General features: G+C 61.8%; 1 protein-coding gene across 4 annotated transcripts in view; it reads left to right on the plus strand.

Annotated features, from left to right (window-relative positions):
• FRMD5 (FERM domain containing 5) overlaps window positions 1-15,530 on the plus strand; it is a 115,910-nt gene extending 100,380 nt beyond the window's left edge. The window contains exons 6-15 of one of the 4 annotated variants that reach the window (XM_075506504.1): window positions 1,140-1,263; window positions 2,343-2,430; window positions 4,937-5,025; window positions 6,214-6,277; window positions 6,984-7,075; window positions 8,531-8,605; window positions 9,379-9,447; window positions 9,572-9,678; window positions 14,105-14,457; window positions 14,637-15,530. In XM_075506504.1, coding sequence (XP_075362619.1) covers window positions 1,140-1,263; window positions 2,343-2,430; window positions 4,937-5,025; window positions 6,214-6,277; window positions 6,984-7,075; window positions 8,531-8,605; window positions 9,379-9,447; window positions 9,572-9,678; window positions 14,105-14,457; window positions 14,637-14,684 — 1,109 coding nt within the window. In that variant the 3' untranslated portion in view covers window positions 14,685-15,530. Of the gene's footprint in view, window positions 1-1,139; window positions 1,264-2,342; window positions 2,431-4,936; window positions 5,026-6,213; window positions 6,278-6,983; window positions 7,076-8,530; window positions 8,606-9,378; window positions 9,448-9,571; window positions 9,679-14,104 lie in introns of all 4 variants that reach the window. The other 3 variants (XM_075506505.1, XM_075506502.1, XM_075506503.1) reach the window with 3 other exon arrangements.
• Window positions 15,531-18,564: the final 3,034 nt, after the last annotated feature.

The following is an 18,564-nucleotide window of genomic DNA, read 5'->3' on the forward strand; positions in this document are numbered from 1 at the left end:
GCACCTTGCCGGGCCCCTCTCTGCAGTGCCCCGGTGCCTGCGGTCGCGTCCCCGGGACGAGCTGGGGAGATGCGCCCCAGCAATCAAAAAAGACAAATTCCAGCTCCGAAGCGTTTTTGAGTTATTTTGCAGTGCCGGTGTGTTTCCCCCCTTTTAGTGTTTTAAGCAGGAAAAATAAAAATTAATGTAGAGTCTCCGTTTCGCTTAGGACCCGAGGCTGGAGGGAATTAAATCAGAGCAAGGTCCTTTCATCCCCCGTGGCAGGAGGCTGCCGGATTACTGTAAATCCCAGCAGGAGACACCAGCCGCAGAGCCGCGCTACAGCGAAATGCCAGCGGCGATCGCCGCCGGCTCCCGCAGGGCGCGGGGAGAGGGAGCGGAGCTGCGTCAGCCCGCACCGAGGAGAGAGCAGGGCTGAGCTCAGAAATTGGGTTATCTCGGGGGTTTCTGTACCCTGGTCTCAGTGCTCGGGGTCGGGGCCGCTGGGGTTGTCTTGAGGACAGACCTCCTGTCGCTGCGCTTGCGGCTTGCCCAGGCTTGAAGCAGGGTTTGGGGGTGGGGGGGGGATGAATCCCATCGCAGGCAGCCCCCCGCCCGCTGCAGGGCAGTGCCGCTGGGTCAACCTCTGCCCGACAGCACTTCCCCGGGGTAGGCAAAGAGGTGAAGGAGCTTTTCTCAATGTCGCTTCACAGATTTCCAACTAATCATATTTTTTCGAGGTGCAGCGGCATCCACCGGGTGAGCAGAATTCGCTCGCTGCTTTGTTCCCAGCTGGGATTGGGGTGGGGGCCGGGGGTGCCCCCGGGGTGCTCGGGGCCGCCCCCCCCAGAGCTGCCACCGCGCAGACCCAGCGCGGCTCCCGGGCGGTTCTTGGCAAATAGCTCGCGGAATTAATAAATTTGGGACAGTGGCCATCTGCTGCCAGGTGATTCCCAAGCAAATGGTGAAATTAATTGGACACAGTTAATGCCTTACGAACGCTCCCTCCCGATGGGAAGCACGGCCAGGTCGGAGCGGCATTCCCGGGATGCTCGGAGACCCGACCCTGCACCCGGTCGCTGCCGGCTCCGCTGCCGAGATGGGTGCTGCCGGGACGGGGATGCACTCTGCTGTTCCTGACCGGTTCTGTCTGCCGCCAGCCGAGATCGGGGACTACGACCCGGGGAAGCACCCGGAAGGCTACAGCTCCAAGTTCCAGTTCTTCCCCAAACACTCGGAGAAGCTGGAGAGGAAAATTGCGGAGATCCACAAGTCGGAGCTGAGGTACGGCTGGGCGGCTCCGCTGAGCGGGAGCATCGGCTGCTGGCGGGGTTACTGGTGCTCGGCTGATTTTTATCCCTGTTTGGGATTTTCAGTGGTGCCACGGGATGAGCACTCGCTGCTCTTGTCTGTCAGCTCCAGCTGAGAGCCAGCGGTGCTCTTGGCAGCGTTGGTACTAGCAAAAACGCAGAGCAGAGCAGGCTTGAGGAAAGCGGGTTGTTTGGAAGAGGCATCACAGCAAATCACCCTGCGAGGGGAGCTGCCGTGTCCCGCCAAGCCTCTGCTCCCTCAAAGGAAAACGTCATCCAGCGGCCAAGGACAAACCACACAAAGCGCAGACAAAAAAACACGGCAGCGTATTTTTACGTATAAAATACGCCTTTTTACGTATAAATACGCCTGGTGCAAACTCGGCCCCAGTCCCTCCTGCCGCGGGGAGGGCCGAGGGCTTTCTCCTGCTCCTGGCTGGTGGCTCAGCTGGCACAAGCTGGGGGGTCCCTGGCCTCCCCCGGCAGGCTGGGGACGGCGACCAGCCTCCCCATGGGTCCCCTCCTGCCTTCGCCCTGCTCCGGGGACACGAGGTGTGAGACCGTCAGCAAAGCCCCGTCCTCCCACGGCGCTGGCGGTGCCTCCGGGGCCGTGTCCCGGCCGGACAGCGGTGTGCCAGTCCCGGGGAGGACGGTGTGGCTTTAAGCTCCCAGAAGCCGGGCAGAGCCGTGCCCTTACCTTATGGGGGCTGCCGCCCTCTGCCCAGCAAAACCCCTTTCCTCCCCCTGCCCCCAGGAAATGCCTGCGCTGCGTATAGGAAATTCAGCCCTAAATTTTGCAGATGCTCCTTAATTTTGGTCCTTTCCGGTGCTGCTGGTCCGGCGTATCTCCTGCTAGGTCAAGCTGGCAGGAGGGGAAAGGCTGGGTTTCGGTGCCGGTCTCCTGCCGCAGAGTGACTGTGCTGACGAATGTAACGGGAATATGCCGTGACTGATGCCTCTTGTCGTTAATGCAAACCCTGGAACCAAGGGCTGACTTTCATGTTTGTGTCTTGCATGGAATGTTCTTTTTTTCCTGTTTTTTCCCTCCCGTAGTGGGCAGACACCGGCTACTTCAGAGCTGAATTTTCTCAGGAAAGCCCAGACTCTGGAGACCTACGGGGTTGACCCACACCCTTGCAAGGTAAAACAGCTTTCTGAACGCTACTCCTTGCGCTGGATTTCCCGCTCCGGCTGCTAACGCGCTGCAGAGGGACCGCTGACGGCTCCCGAGAGCAGCCGCTTGTCACCTGCAAGCCGGCTTTGGGGCCGGCAGAGCCGCGGTACGAGGGGTGTGCTGGAGCCGGCGGCCGTCCCCAGCCTTAAAAACCAGCCCCGAGCGGGCACGTGTGCGCAGAGGGGAGCGGCGAGGGCGAGCGCTCCGAAATCCTTCCAGAGGGTATTTAGGGAAGCCGTAAGAAAGCGCTTTTCGCGTGCAGACAGCTATAACAGACAGCGGCCGATCGTCTTCTGCTGAAGCATGTAATTTGGAGGCAGTAACAAGGTCAGTAATGTGTCTGAGAAACCAACGGGCATTAATCTGCCAGAGACAGTCCATCGCTCTGCTCTTCCCTGGCCAGTAATCCAGTTTTCTGTTTGAAATGCTTTTTATTGACTGTAGATGTCACTGCATTTGGCTCGCTCTGGTCCCTTATAATCCCATCGCATGCAGATGGATGCGGGATGCAAAGCAGACGGAGAATTTTACTCGAAGGGCAGTGCCTGCTCTGTGGTCCCCGGGGCTTTTAACTGAATTATGCCACAGAAATAGACAATTGCAGTAAATATACCTGCCCTGGGCGGGGGTGTGCCGTTACTGGCAGCCTGTGATTGCCAAAGAGGTCGCCGGGCTGGGGGAGCTGAATCGCCTCACCGGGTCAGCTCTCCTGCGTCGCCGGCTGGATCGGGCCGTGCTGCCCTGGCAGCGATGCTCGGCGCGTCCGGCTCAGCACCGGTGCGGGGGGGTCTGTGCTTTGCTCTTATTTCCCTGTAGGGTGCTGTGCCCCTTTTAGCATCCCCAGCCCCTAGCGAGCCTCTGCACCCCCAGCATCCCCCACCTTTCCCGGGACACCCGGCTCCCCCCTCCGCCCCGACGGGGGGGAGCTCGGCCCTGCTCCTGCCATCGCAAAGCAGCAACTCGAAAACCATGAGCTTCCAGCCCGACACCCCGTTAATCTCCGACCTGCCCCGCTCGCTGCCCACGGCTGCGGCATCGGCCATAGCCAGGACTGAGCGGGTTGGTGCGTCAGCCGTGTGCCGGGGCGAGCAGGGTCCGCACCCACCAGGAGGGTACGTCCCTCTGCCGAGACGCTGCTTCTCCCTTTCCCAAAAGTTTTCCCGGATTCGGGAAAGAGCCAAAGCGCTTTGGGCAGCCCAGGGCCTGAGCTGCTGCCAGGCTGGTGCATAACCCATGGGCTGCTTTCTGCAAAGACGCACAGAAATCTTCCTTCTTCTGCAAGACAGGGCTGCTGCGTCTCGGAGACGACGAGTTTGGGGATTTACATCTTGCCTCATGCAGGGCGTTGGGTTGAGGTTCGGGGCTCCCTGCTTTTGGCCCTTCACCCTTGACAGATTAAGACGGATTTTTGATCGAACCTGGGTTTAAAACCAATTTGTCGCCCGCTCAAATTCGGAAGGTCTCATCACAACGCTGACTCCTTGCCGTCCCTGCGCCGCCTCGGCTGAGTAACCGAGACCCAGCGTGCCGGGGTGGAAAGCAAACGGCAGGGATGTCTCGGCTCTTGATTAAGCCGGGGAGGGGCACAACTGGTAGCAGAGGGGGAGAGCTGGGCTGGGGACATCCTGGGCACGGGGCGTCCCAGCGGCGAGCAGAGCTGCCCCGCATTCGCGGGGCAGCTCTGCTCGCCGCTGGGACGCCCCGTGCCACGCTTTCCCCTGAGCAAACATCGCAGACACCGAATATAAATCGCTCTGCTGTAACCGCCCCGTAAAATTCCTTTCCTGCCCAGCGCACCGGCAATCCCGAGCCTGGCGTGCACCTTCCCTTCGCCTCAGCATCCTTCGAAAGCCATCCGAACGGCTGCCGGCCAAATACAAGTCAGGGCGAATCTAACAGCCACTGAGTGGCCACAACTGTTTCGTAATATTTTTAAAATTCAGCATCTCTCTTTTTTTTTTTTCCCCTCTCCGTGCGCACCAGCGCGGTTAATGATCGCTTCCCTGGTGTCTAGACGTTATGATTAAGTTAAACTGCTGCCTTGCTCCGTACATGACGCTAATTATTGGTTTTAAGCTGTCTCGATGCCGCCCAGCTGCGCTGGCTGTGCAGGGCTCTGAGGGAGTCAAGCGTAACAGGTTTTTACCATTTTCTGGTTTAATTACTAGAGGAAGAGTTGGTGGGGCACTGCCTGGGCTGTTTATTCCTCACTAGTAAGCGGATGGGACCGCCGGGGCTGGGAGCTGCCTTGCGGTTTCTCCTCATTAGTGCCGCTGGAGCCGCCGCCCCGTTATTCGGCTGCGGGTTCTGCCGGGTGCCATGGTCCGGGTGACCCTGCCGGGAGCATCCCGCTGGCAGAGTCGGCGTGGAGGATTCTGCATCGCCGCCGCCTTTAGGGCTGAGGGTGGCCGGTGGCGTGTCAGCTTTGCCGGCTCCGCAGCGTTTTGCTGAGAAACTGTTCTTTTCTCCCTAGGATGTGTCGGGGAACGCAGCGTTTTTGGCCTTCACTCCCTTCGGTTTCGTTGTTCTGCAGGGAAACAAGAGGGTTCACTTCATCAAGTGGTGAGTTCCCACCCCGGCGTCACCCATGGCGCCCTGCTCGCTTGGAGCCGCACCGGCTGGCTCGCTTCTGCTCGCTTCCGCTCGCTCGGTCGCAAGATGCGCACGGTGCTGCGGGGCAGGGGCCGTGAGTGCCCCACAGCACCCCGGGGTGTTCGAGGGACGCTTGGGTGAGCTCCCGCGGACGGGGCGCCTGGGCTGTCCCAGCGCCGGGTGCCTTCCCCGGGCAGTCACGCCGCACCGGGGTAGGACAGCGTGCCTGTAGGGGGTGGTGGTAAGCGCGCCCCGTGCCCACGTCTGAGCCGGGCCGGGGTTCCAGCAGAGGACGCGGAGGGGAGCGATGCTGTGGCAGATGGAAAACCCGTCCCGTGCCCTGCACGCGCTTGCACCAGCGCAGCCGTGAGCGCGCACGCTCGCGTCTCAGAAGCAGGGGAGGAAGCAGGTCCTCTTCGCGGCGCCGTGCGGTCGCTGCGGGACGCTCCCGAGGCAGGGAGGGATGCGCGCTAGGGTGTCGCTTCTCGTGCCGTCCCGCCCTCGGGGGAGCCCGGGAGCCTGTTTGCCTCCCTTGCTGCAGCCGTGCGCTGGGCTGCTGCCCCTAAGGACTTTTCTGCCCTGGCCCCTAAGCCCGCTGCTGGTCGGTACGCAGCAGGGCTGCCGTGTGAGCTGCGCTCTCTTTATCTGTTTTATTGCCCCAGACTTCTTATTTTCTACATTCGTCGACGTTAACCTGCGGCGTTCGTCCGCGTCCCAGCCGAGTCCCCCAAAAGCTCCCCCGGCCCCTCTGAACCTGGTTGCGTCGTGCCTCGGTCTTCGCTGCATCTCAGATTTTGGCCGGTGTGTCCCTCACGGCGGGCGTTGCCTCCCGGCCGGTGCCCGTGTCACCAGGTCCCAGCGACTCTGGGATGCCCCGCTGCCCGTCAGCTTCGCCCCAGGGCATCCCCCTTTCCGGCTGCTGGTTTCTGAGCCGGGGCTCCACTCACCGCCCCGCGGCACCTCCCAGGACCGAACGCAGGGTCTCGAGGCTGCCCCGCTGCCGCCCCCGAAGCACCGGCTCGTGACCTGCGGCTCCCAGCGAGCGCTTTGGCCGGGGCCGTGCCGTGAGCCAGCCGGGCTGCCGGGGGCTCCGCGCAGCCTCTCGCCGCGCAGCCTCTCACCGCGCAGCCTCTCACCGCCCCGCCCTTGTCCTTTCAGGAACGAGGTGACCAAAATGAAATTCGAAGGGAAGACTTTCTATTTATACGTAAGTCAGAAAGAGGTGAGTGCTTTCCCTTCCCGTGGGACTTCCCGAGCGCAGCCGTGGTCGTTGGACCTTCAGCAGGTTCTCCGTGCGCTTGGCAGGCCGCAGCCTGCAGCGGCGTCACCCTGTGACCGCGGTGCAGGGACACGGGCACGGTGGCAGGGGCCGCAGCTTGGCGGCAGAGAAAGAGAAAGCTCTGGGCGTTAGAGCCTGCGGACGCCGGCTTAGCCCCGGGCTGTGCCGTGGTGAGGGCTCTGCCTTCAGCGGCAGCCCGGAACCTCCCGCGGCTTCTCGCCGTGCCCGCCCGCCCCAGCCACGTGCTGCGTTCGGGATGACTGTGGTTATTTGTTACCGCCAGCCCGCTCGCTCGGCCCTGGTTAACTAAGCTTGAAAACCTCTGCCTGAAAATGGCTCCCGCGCAAGCCATCGGCATGATTTTTTAAAAGATGTCTTTCTGGACGTTCAGAAGGGCAGGTGAGCTGGAGGAGGTGGGTGGCAAGTCGCTGGCACGCGGGTCTGCCCATCCCTCGAGCGAGGTGCTGCGCCGGGGCGTCCGGCGCTCCGACGTCTCCCTGCGGCGTGAGCGGCTCTGGAGGAGGATCCGCGCCGCGTCGGCGCCGCTCTCCAGCTCCGGCTGCTCTGGCCTCCGTCCGCGCTCCCGGCACGCTGCCTGGTGGGCACCGCTCACTCCTTCTCCTACCGACTCCTTGTCTTTCTCCTTTAGGAAAAGAAAATTGTCCTTACCTATTTTGCCCCGACACCAGAAGCCTGCAAGCACCTCTGGAAGTGTGGGATCGAGAACCAGGCTTTCTACAAGTAAGTGCCGCCCCTGCGGGGTGCGCGTCCTGCGTCTCCCCGTGCGTCGGCGCTGCCCCGCACAGCAGCCGCCCGAGGGCTCCGTCCAGGTACCGGGGCTCGGGCACCGGCCGTCACCGGCCGCGTGGCACCCCGGTCCCGGTGGCCCCAGCAGAGCCACTGGCCACCAAAAGCATCGGTGCCCCCAGGCTGGGGGCTCTGCCCCGTGGGGTCCCTCCTGCCCCCCCCCGCTGCATTCATCCCTCCGCAGCAAACCTTTAATCAGGAGATTAAAACTAATTGTTTGGAGATTAAGCCTTTAATGCTGAGCAACTGGCGCTCCGCAACAGCAGATGCGGTTTAGCGTTTTCCCTGTTAGCGGCAGCTCGTCCGGGGCCGGCCCGCGCGCGCGGATGCTCGGGCGCTGCGAGCAGCCGGTGCGGAAGGCAGCAGGGGCGGGCGCCAGCAAAACTCAGGGAATATTTTCTGACCTAGTATTCGAGGGTGGATTTTCAGAATGGCTTCACAGGGTCCATTGTGCTGAATCGGGCACTAAAATCCCCACTGAAGTTGAGCCAGCGCCCCAGGGCGCTTTAGAAAAGCCTGCCTTTTAGTGGGGAGAGCTCAAAAACTTTCAGAAATAATCTGCTTCTAAGCTCTTTGGGAACAAGTTAATTATTCATGTGACACGTTCGAGGGCCCAGGAGGTGACGTGCAGTCTGGGCTGCAGCCGCCAGCCTGGGCGGCTGGGGACGGTGGCTCGAGGGACGATTCCGGCAGCTGCCTGGCTTTGGGGGACCCCGGCCTGGGGGTCTCCCCCGGGCAGCGGGAGGACGGGGAAGGTGGTTTCCTTCCCCAGGAGCTCTGGGCTCCCTGGTTCCTGGCCACCGAGGCAGCTTTTCTGCCCCTGGCTGGGCGAATTGGGCTGTTGCACAGAAAGGGAGAGGGAGAGGGAGAGGTCACGGGCTGGACTGTCTCCCCAAAAACCAGGGAGGTGCCAGGTGGAACGGTTTGGTTTTACCATCCTGCTCATGTGCTTAAAAATAGCCTGCTTTGTGCTTTGTAATGAGTTTTATTTTAATCAGCGAGATGCGAGATAGCGCGTGTGATGTATTCTCTTTGGGAATACTGCAATCAGCAGCTGCAATCAGCAGGTTTCATTTCTCATTATATTAACATGAAATGAAATTGCAATATTGCTTTACAAATCTTTTTATGATTAATCACGTCAGTAAATTACCGCTGGATTATGCACCCAGCGGAGCGGACTGCAGCCTCGGCCGAGGCGCTGCGGGGCGAGGGACGGGCTCGAGGCGCGGAGGAGATGGGACCGTCCCTCCCGGCAGTTTTGCCCGTCGCTGGCCGGGCTGCGCCCGGCGGGTGCCGGCCTGCCCGGGAGGGGACGATTCCTGCGCCGGGTGCTCGGCGCCTGGCCGGCGACGCGGGGCGCCGACGCAGCTCTCGGTGCTGTTGCAGGCTGGAGAAGTCGAGCCAGGTCCGGACGGTGTCCAGCAGCAACTTGTTCTTCAAGGGAAGCCGGTTCCGATACAGGTAAATAATGACAGTAAGTAGCAGCTGCTGGATGTATTTTGGGATGCTCCGTGGGGCGTGCCTGGGGAGCGGTTCAGGGCCGCGGTGGTCCGAGGACCGGCTAAGGGTCCTCCTGTCTCCAGAGGCCCTCCCTTGCAGCGCTGCCGCCTCAGCCAGGCCATCACCGCTTCTTCCTCGTTTCGCAGCCGACGTCCCTCTCTCCAGCCCTAGAATGGCAGATTTTTGGAGGGACAGGAGTGGAGGGGGGGAGAGGACGGGGGGGGTGTTGGGCTTTGGTTTTTGAGAACAACAAGGAGTGAAACAAATCACTGCGGTTCCTAAATTCCTGGGGGTGTTGCTCCTCCCTGGCCCTGGAGCAAGAGCCTGGACCTGGGACCTCGTATCTCTGCAGGGCGAGAGACCCAGCGCATCCCCAGCTGCAAGGTGCACGATGCCGGCACCCTCCTCACTGGCACGGAGGGCCCGGACGCCCGTGGCGGGTCCCCCCCGGAGGGGAGGTGACCCCACGGTGTCTCATGCCAGGAGAAGCAGCAAAATATGGTGGCAGAGGTGGCAGCCCAGCCTTGCCCTGCTCTTCCCATCACCCTTATTTCCAGAAAATATTTCTGCTTTCCCCTGGAGCCGTGGGGAGAGCCCCCCGCCGGCCCGTGTGCGTGGGGAGGGGGCCAGGCCGTGCCGGGGTGCGGCGTGCCGTGGCGTGCCGCGGGGGGGGCTCGCGGCTCGCCAGCGCGGTGCTCGCGTCCTCACGGCTGCTCTTCTTGAACCACCCGCAGTGGCCGCGTTGCAAAGGAGGTGATGGAGTCCAGTGCCAAGATCAAGAGGGAGCCGCCCGAGATTCACCGGTAAGAGCCCGGCAGCGGCGGCACGGCGTGGCACAGCCCACGGAGCCGGGGCCTCCCAGGGGTTCGGTACCCGGCTTCCCGGGTGTGCCTGGGGCTCTGACACCGTCCCCGTTCTCGTCCCCAGGGCAGGGCTGGTGCCGAGCCGGAGCTGCCCCTCCATCACCCACGGCCCCCGCCTGAGCAGCGTGCCCCGCACCCGGAGGAGAGCCGTCCACATCTCCATCATGGAAGGTAGGGCACGGGCTCTGTCGTGGTTTAGCCCCAGCCGGCAGCTCAGCCCCACGCAGCCGCTCGCTCGCTCCCCCCCGGTGGGATGGGGGAGAGAATCGGAAGGGTAGAAGTGAGAACACTGGTGGGTTGAGATAACGACAGTTCAATAGGGAACGCAAAAGCCGTGCACGCAAGCAAAGCAAAGCAGGGAATTCCTTCAGTGCTTCCCATGGGCAGGCAGGGGCTCAGCCATCTCCAGGAAAGCAGGGCTCCAGCACACGTAACGGTGACTTGGGAAGACAAACGCCATCGCTCCCAACGTCCCCCCTTCCTTCTTCCCCAGTTTCTATACTGGGCATGACGCCCTATGGTATGGAATAGCCCTGTGGGCAGTTGGGCTCAGCTGTCCTGGCTGTGCCCCCTCCCAGCTCCTTGTGCGCCCGGCAGAGCAGGGGAAGCTGAAAAGTCCTTGATTTAGTATAAGCACTGCTCAGCAACAACTAAATCAGTGTGTTATCAACACTGTGTTCAGCACAAATCCAAAACACAGCCCCATACCAGCTACTATAAAGAAAATTAACTCTGTCCCAGCCAAAACCAGCACATTCTCCGAAACCAGGACACTCTCCCTGCCGCTGCCGGGGCTCGGGAGCCAGGGCAGCCCCGGCGCCGGGGACAGGCACACGTGCGCACACACACGCACGTACACATGCACATACACACATGCACAAAAAGCCGACGCACACATTCAGCTGAAAATCAGATGTTTGCACCCCCGCATGCCGACGTGGGGACGCCGGGGCGGGGAAGGTCCCTGACGTGTCCCCGGGTCTTGCGGCAAGGCTTGACGCAACCAGAGGCTGCGCTCACAGCTCGGGGCCGGTTTGGCATCAAGAGCTGAGCCCAGGCAAAGCGGAGGGCCGCTCGTGGGACAGAAGTTTCCAGTGCAGAAGCAAAGCAGAGGAGAATTTCTCAGCAATGTTAATTTTGATTAAATTGGAAATTCAGCAAGAGGCTCCAGGTTGCCCTGACAGCTCTGACCCAGGGGAGAGGTGAGCGAGCCCTGCTTTGAAGTTACCCTGGCAGCCCTGTCCCGCGCACGCCGGCGTGCCTCGCTCCGCTCTCCCAGGCACCGTCCTGGCTTGAAAGCAAAGCAAAGCTGCCTGGAGAGGCACGCCAGCACCCGGCGGGGTCCCAGCGGGGCAGAGGCTTACTGAGAGCCGCGGGGCTGGGCTCTGACCCTGTACAGGAGCGAGCCGGTCTGCGAAAGAACTTGTCACCCACGTGGGAGCTGCTCCTGGCCGGCCGATGGCCACCGCCGATGCCTTGCCAGTCTGCCAGGCTGGATCGCTGTGCCAGCCTGCGGGGGGGAGGCCGGTACCCCCATCCTGGGTCAGGGCTGTGCACGCGTGTGGAACACACCTGGGGACGAGCGTTGGCAGAGGGCAAAATGCTGGGACCGGCCCTGGAGGGGCTGGGGACAACGCTGGGGGCCGTGGCTGTGCCGCTGGCGGCGGCTGAGGTACCCGCTGGTGACGGCAGCGCCTGACTCCCGGTGCCGCTGGGGTGACGGTGAGCAGTGTGTGTGGTGGGTGCTGCTGGTGTGCGCTGGGGCCATGTGACGACGCACGGAAGTTTGGAAATCTGGGAGGTGGATGGGGGAACGGGGACGGCAAGGGGGGTGGGTGAACCCTGCGGTCGTGCCCCGCTCCCGGCCGGGCTGCGGGGCCAGCGCCTGCCCCGGCACAGCCGCACCGATCCTGCTGCCTGGGCTAGGGACAGGGTGCAGAAACGCTGCCTGCCCAAAGAGACAGGCCCCTCGGCGCAGGAAAGGGATTTCTTTCCACCGAGGGAGCCCAGGGCTGACGTCTGTGCCGATTTTTGGGGCGGGAGCGTGCCTGGCAGCTGCGGCAGCCCTGCAACCAGGGTCACCTCTGCTGCTCTGGTAAATGTGAGCACCCTCTCCCCCGCCTCCCACGCGTGCCGTTGCGAAGCGGCCAGAGCACTAAATAGCCTCCCACAATAAATTATCTCCAGCTGGCCCAGGCTCCCGGCACCACCCCTGCCCCGGCGGCTCGTGGCCTGCTGGCAGCTGCTTTTCTTCGCTCTCACTTCAGCTGGGTCCCGTGGAAATGCGGGAGCCCAAAATAGCCCTGACCCCGGAGCCAGCAGCACCAGCCCCACTTGCGTCAGCCGTGCCGGCGGGCGAGCGGCCGTCCCCGAGCCCCCTCGCAGTCCCCGCGGGCGCTCCGTGCCACGGGCCAGGCCAGCCGCTGCCCGTGCCGCCATGGTGAAGTGCCTGATAAAGATTAGAACCAAAGTCAGCGTCCACCTGCGGCTCATCAACCACTGCTGCCGGGAGGTGCGGGTCCGGGTGCTGGCCCTGGGGCCGCGGCTGCTGGCCCGGGCCCTGGGGGCTTTGCCGCTCCTCCCGGCTCTCCCCGGCCTCGGCCGCGATGCTCCGCAGGGCCCCGGGGCTGTACCCGTGCCAGGTAACGCTGCGCCGCGGGGCTGTGCGGGCTCTGGGCTCTTCTTTGGCAGGATTGTCCCCGGGGGCTCCCCACGAGCGCAGCCCCGAGGGGTGCGGGAATGTGGGATGCAGGGCGTGAGCCAGGGGCTGGGGTCTCCCGTGCTGGCTGGACCCTGGGTCGTTGTTGCCACGAAGCAGCTCCGGTTTAGGGGCTGGCCCCAGCTTTCCCCAGCTTCTCTCGCCTTTTACACCAGTCTCATGGAGCAAGCAGGTGCCAGGACAGTTTGGGTCTGGGGGGACCCCCCCCATCGGCTGCCCTCCCTGGGGAGCTGAGCTGCTGCGCCCCAGTGGGTGCCCACCCTGGCTGGGACGCGCCGCGTGCAGCGAGGGGATGTTGACGGGAGCTTTGCGACACCCCAGCAGACATAGCTGCCGGGGTGAGACCGTGTTTGTTTGTCTGCTGCGCTTATCGCCCGAGCTGCCCCTCGCTCGGCGCCCGCAGCGGCACTCGCGTTAAGCCGAGCCGATCCGGAGGCATCCGGGGAGTATTTACAAGCAAGAGGCTGCAAAGCCCTGGGGCACGCGGGCAGGACGGGCTCCAGGCTCTTCACTTCACCCCTTGGCAGCGCGCGGGGCCACGGCACCCGGCGGCAGGGTGCCCTCCCCAGCTGGGGAAATGCCCAGCCCCAGCCCCCTCACCGCCGGCTGCGGGGCGGCTCTGGGGACCTGCTGGTCCCGGCCACCGCCACCTCCGGCCACTGCCATGGCAGAACCTCCTGCCCCTCTTGCTGTGAAAGCTGCAAGAAGCAACTCCTGCATTTGTGGGGTTTCTTGGCTTTTGGGGGTGTGGGGGGGCAGTGGGGGGGCAGGCGTTCCCCTCGCCCTGCCCGCCGTGCTCGGCCTCGGCGCCAAGGGCAGCGCGGCTGTAATTCTAGCTCAACCGCGGACGTGTCTGGGCGGGCCGGCACAGCGCTTCATGCGGCTCTTGTTCCTCTGTGTGTGCCTGAGTGGGTGTAAAATATATATATTTTTTTCTTAGTAGTGAATCGATAGAAATCAGAGCTGCTGTTAGTGACTCCGGCCTGGCCTGCAGGCCCCGCGCAGCCGGCTCTGCGGGGAAAGCTCCCGCGCGCGCTGGGGCTGCGGCGCCGGGACCCCTCTCGCCAGGCAGGCGCAGCCCTGGCTTTACGGCCTCAGGTCCTCTTCTGCGGGACCCCCCAAGGCGGGCGAGGCCGCTCCCAGGGCTCCCGCAGCGGGGTCGGCTCAGCCGGGGCCCCACCGCGCCTTTCGGGGGGCAGGGGTTTGGGGGGGGCCGTGCCAGCCAGGAGGTAAATCTGTAGGGATAACTACGTAATCCCGTTTCGGGGCCGGCAGGGAGCTGCCGGCTGCCCCAGCGCGGACCCCTCGGGGTGCGTTTCTACCCCCACGGCCCCCCAACCCTGCACCCCCCGCCGCTACAGCGGCATCTCCCGGCTCACCCCTGCCCGCGGCTTGGTGGCGTGGGCAGCCTGACGTGACGGTGGCATCGCCTGCGCCCGGGTAGGGCTTGGCGTTGCCGAGGGCAGAGGGGCCTCAAGCACGGTGCGGGCGGCTGCTGGGGGGGCCGTCACCTCAGAGCAGTTGCAGCACACGGACGCGTTTGTGACGGAGTGACAAGCCCAGGCCCCTGCCTGCGGTCCAGAGGGACAGCCGGCGGCTGTCGGTGACGGTGACAAGTCACACGGGTGTTCGAGCGTCACCGCTGCAGTCACGCGCTGACGCGAAGGGGCTGCTGTGGGCTCCGGCCAGGCGCCGGGGGGCCAAAAACAACAAAAAGCAGCCAGCAGCAGGGTGGGCTGTTGGGGGCCCAGACAGGGGCCAGGGCCCCATGGGGGACGCCGGGCCGGGGGCAGCGCCGAGCGAGGGGGGGGTCCAGTGGCGGGAGGGCCCCCACTCCGCACCGCTGAGCATCCCCTCCCCCCCCGCTGTCCCCCCCAGGCCTGGAGTCTCTGCGCGACAGCGCCCACTCGACCCCGGTGCGTTCGGCCTCCCACGGCGACGCCTTCGCGGCCCCCGGCCGGAGCGGCCGCGCCGAGAGCAGCGAGCGGGTGGCCGTCATCGCCGACGAGAACTACAGCCCGGCGGACAGCGTGCTGCCCACGCCGGTGGCCGAGCACAGCCTGGAGCTGATGCTGCTCTCGCGGCAGGCGAACGGGGCCCCGTGCAGCATCGAGGAGGAGAAGGAGTCGGAGGCCGGCACGCCGGCAGCGGCCGAGGCGGAGGCGGCAGGCGGGGAGCTGCGGGCCCTGTGCCCGGGGGCCGGCGGCCTGGGGGCGGCACAGGCGGAACAGGTGAATAAGTTTGTTTTAAGTGTCCTCCGTTTGCTCCTTGTGACAGTTGGACTCCTCTTTGTTTTGCTCCTCCTCCTGATCGTCCTTACCGAGTCCGACCTTGACACTGCCTTTTTCCGTGATATCCGCCAGACCCCCGAGTTCGAGCAGTTCCATTACCAATACTTTTGTCCCCTCAGGCGATGGTTTGCCTGCAAAGTCCGCGCCGTGGTAAGCCTGCTCATTGACACCTGAAGGCAGGAGTCGCCACGTAACTAGCCGGGGGCCTGGGGAGAGACCTGCCGCCATTCCCCGCGCGCGGGACCCGCCGGGGCGCCTTCGGCACACACACTAATCCTCCCTTCCCGACCCAGAGCACGGCGCGGCCGAGGAGGCGGCTTTCCGGGAGGAAGAGAGGGGTGGGCGCAGCCCCCGGGGCCTCCTCCTCCCCGTGCTCAGCCGCGCTGCTCCCGCCCCTGGAGCCCGCACAACACTTTACCGTTCCGATTCTCACAGCCGCGCGTACGACTTCGGAAGCACCGAGCAAAGAGAGGAATTGGTTTTACTGTCGCCACCCGTCATTGTCCGAGCATCGGCCGGGAGGCTCGCGATGCTGAGTTATGCAGGAGCTTTAGCAATGGTGCTACTGAGTATTAATTTAAACACTCGTGTACTCTTACGTTATTAAATCCGCCACTGTGCACGGCACCACCACCACTTCCAAGTACCGCTTTGCAGAAATCCCTCCCTGCTCACCGGAGTCTCCTACGCGGCGATGCGCGGCGTGACGCTCTCGGGGGACGCCCCGGTTCCCCCCCTCCCAGGCGGGTGCGTGAGCCGGCTCCCCGCGGCGCAGCATCGCCCGGCGAGCGGGAGCCCTCGCCCTGCGCTGCGGACTCAGCCCTTGGCCCCTTTTTCTAAGCCTTGAAGCGTCGGTGCTCCCGAGGGCCGGGAGAGCACGGGCAGGCGAGAGCACGCCAGGCACTCTTGGCCAAGCCTGGGCGCGTGGCCGGTAGCGACCGTGTTGGATTTATTAGGAAGACCTTTAGCCTCCGAAAGTCGTACCTGTTTTGTACAAAAAAAAAAAAAAACAACCAAAAAACCAACAAAAAAAAGAGACTGTTTCAAGGTCTATTTTAACAACAAAACGCTATTTTGTTATTGAATCTAATCGAGTCTTTTTTTTACTTTACGGGTTGGGTGACCGTGGTGCGCTGTACCAAGCGGGTCACATTGAGCAAACGGTTTGAGAGTAAACGCTTTTGCAGCCTGGAAGCCTAACGCCAGATTAACCCGTTGCTAGTTTTGGAATAGCGACAGGAGCTCTAATTTTGTGACTTTTCTGAAGATAAAAAGGACAGGACTACAGGAGTGGAGGTGACACTGAGCAAGCCAATGGACAACCGTTAGATCTGTCTGTTCTTAAGCAAAAATCAATAAAACCAACTCATCGTACTTGTGACACAACCGCCGGGACCTTCGGATACCTGGGAAGCAGAAGTCTACTCACACAGGGAGCAATAAAAGCCAGTTCTGTTAAGTTTTGGTTGAGAAGTTGGACATACTTAACAAAACAGGTGAAAACAGGTGAGCAAGTTTTATTTCATCTCAGGGAGAGATTTTACGTAAGCTGGGGCCATAACTGCAGTTTTAAAAAGCCTGATTTCCGTGTTCTTGTCTCTGAGCATCCCACCATCCATCACCATCGCTCCCCGCCGAGGCCGGCTCCCGCCCGGTGCGCACCCGCTCGGCCGGCGCCTGGCAAAGGAGCGTGGCGATGACGTTGGCTGAGCCAACACCACGACAAGTCGGCCAGACTTGGATCGTTTGTCACTGCAATAAAGCGAGAGGGCCCCTTTAACCACTGTCTGTCGGGGGGGAATAGACCTCAGCCGTCGCGTCTCGCCGCTGAGGACGCAGCGTGGCCGCCCGCTTACAGCACAAGGGCTGAGGAGGGTTTCGCGTACAGCCCCGAACTCGCGAGCAGGCAGGAGCCGTTACGAGCGCTGCCGGGAGACGGCGGATCGATTTTTACACGATAGCCTGTTTTATGCAACATAGCAAAATTAACTCTTAGCGTAGTGTTCCTACCTCAGTCCGTAGGTAATGGTGTTTCTATGCAGTGCGTGCTAGTCCCGAACCTGACGTTCTTCGCCCCGGGTTAAAGATGCAGCGTCCCCTCCTCCTCCTCACTGCTGATGTACTGCGTGATGTCATAACAGCACAGCCCCGCCCGCCAGCGAGGCGCCCGGCCCCGCGCGCCCCGTACGCGAGACGTCCTCCTTCCAAACGAAGCGCAGCCTCTAAGTACTGACCCTGGACACCTTCTACATCGGCTTACTCTAGAATAGCGATAAACGCCAGACCCAGTTTACCTCGGCAGTTTTCACCCAGCGTTCTACTGCAAAACCACGAGAACTGGTGATTTTTCATTGTCTGTTTTTCCTGTACGTTCCATATTGCGTCTTGTGTTTCACTACCTGTTAGTTTTACCTGTCTTTATATTAAAATGTTGTTTCCATAGATTCTTATATCAAAACAAAAAAAAAATCTCGTAATAGCATACTGCATCTTTGAGCAGTAGACGGTAAAATACCTGAAAATGTGAATTTCTTAGTTTTCATAAAAAAAAAACCCTCTAGAAATTAACCTTTCATGTGCCAAATACTGCAAGTTACATTTTTTCCTTCAAAATGTACCTTTTTCTACATATTCAATATCTTAGTTAGCATAAAATCATTGGTGCCATGAAAAGTATTTTTAAATTTAAATAAATATTTAAATATCATGAAAACCAGAGTTGGTATGAGATTCGTTCCGTATTTATGGTGTCAGTACCCATTTTTCACTTGAGTAAAAACCTCAGCTCAAAACCCACGAGGAATTTGGCCTTATAGCCGCCCACGCGCCCAAGTTCCCAGAAACCTCAAGCCACGAGCGCGGCAGGAGCGAGCTTCGCTGCAGCAGCTCTGGCCTGCGCGGGCGCGGGGGGACCCTGCCCTGGCTGCCTCGGGCCTGCCCGCGTGGCGTTACGGGCACGCGTGGCTGCTGCGGGGGAAGCGGCCACGGCCCAGAGACACACGCAGGCCCGCTCCCTCCTGCTCCCTGTTCCGCTGAGCTGTTAAGCGGGGCCAATACGATTCCCCTGCCCATCCGAGCGCGGTGAAGGGCAAGGAACGCGCATGCCAAAAGTAACAGCGGTGGCAGAGGCCAGAGGAACTCCCAGCTCCCCCCCAGAGTAACTGCAGGACACAGGGGGACTCCCCTTGCAACAGGACGCTCCTCCTGCCCGCGGGGCATCAACTGGGAGCGCTAAGCCAGCGGCACCGAAACGATACGGGTGCGTTCAGATCTGCTCCAGCCAAACTGCCTCCTCTCGGGCAAAAAAGCAGCCCACACCGGTTGCGGCGCTGGCTGCACAAGCAGGGCCGTGCCAGGTTCCTGCAGGACCCCCCTGCCAGCACCGGAGTACGGTGAAGAGGCGTGTAAAAGCAATAGCCTCTCACCGGTACCTTCTCTTTGACAGCGTGCGTGGCGTCACTGACACGCCAGAGACGATTTCTAACGCGAGCTGTGCTGAGCTATTCCCGTCGGTACAGCGCAGCCCTCCTCAGAGGGGCCGGCGACCCTCAAGGCGCGGCCCAGGGCCACAGCCCCTCGGCAGCGCCGTCCCTCAGCGCCTGCAGGCTGCCCTGCCTATGCCCTGACAACTCCAAGTTCAACTCTACCACGGAGCTTCCCCAGAAACTCTGCCCGGTGGCACCAGCCTACCCAGGGACCTTCCTTCTGCCTCCAGGAAGGATTTAATTAGACAGTAGATATCTTGCTTAAGGGACAAATTTTGCTGAAGACCTGGCTCCTGAACGCTTACGAGCCCTAAGAGATTATGGGAACACCACACAAGCTGGCAGCCAACGAGTGCCCCAGACTCTCTAATGAAAACCATTAAGAAGCGCCTCAAACACGCAACAAGTATCCTCCTGACCCAACGGTTTTTCTTTTTTGAAAAATGACTTTGGTATTGGGGAACAAAATACCTGCTTTGGTACAAACTGACCGTCATAGCAGGATTAATTTTTTTTTTTTAATTAAAGAAGATAATGCCAAAGGTAGTTTAGAAGATTTATT

This window comes from Mycteria americana, chromosome 6, assembly GCF_035582795.1.
Source record: "Mycteria americana isolate JAX WOST 10 ecotype Jacksonville Zoo and Gardens chromosome 6, USCA_MyAme_1.0, whole genome shotgun sequence".
Lineage (NCBI taxonomy): Eukaryota > Metazoa > Chordata > Aves > Ciconiiformes > Ciconiidae > Mycteria > Mycteria americana.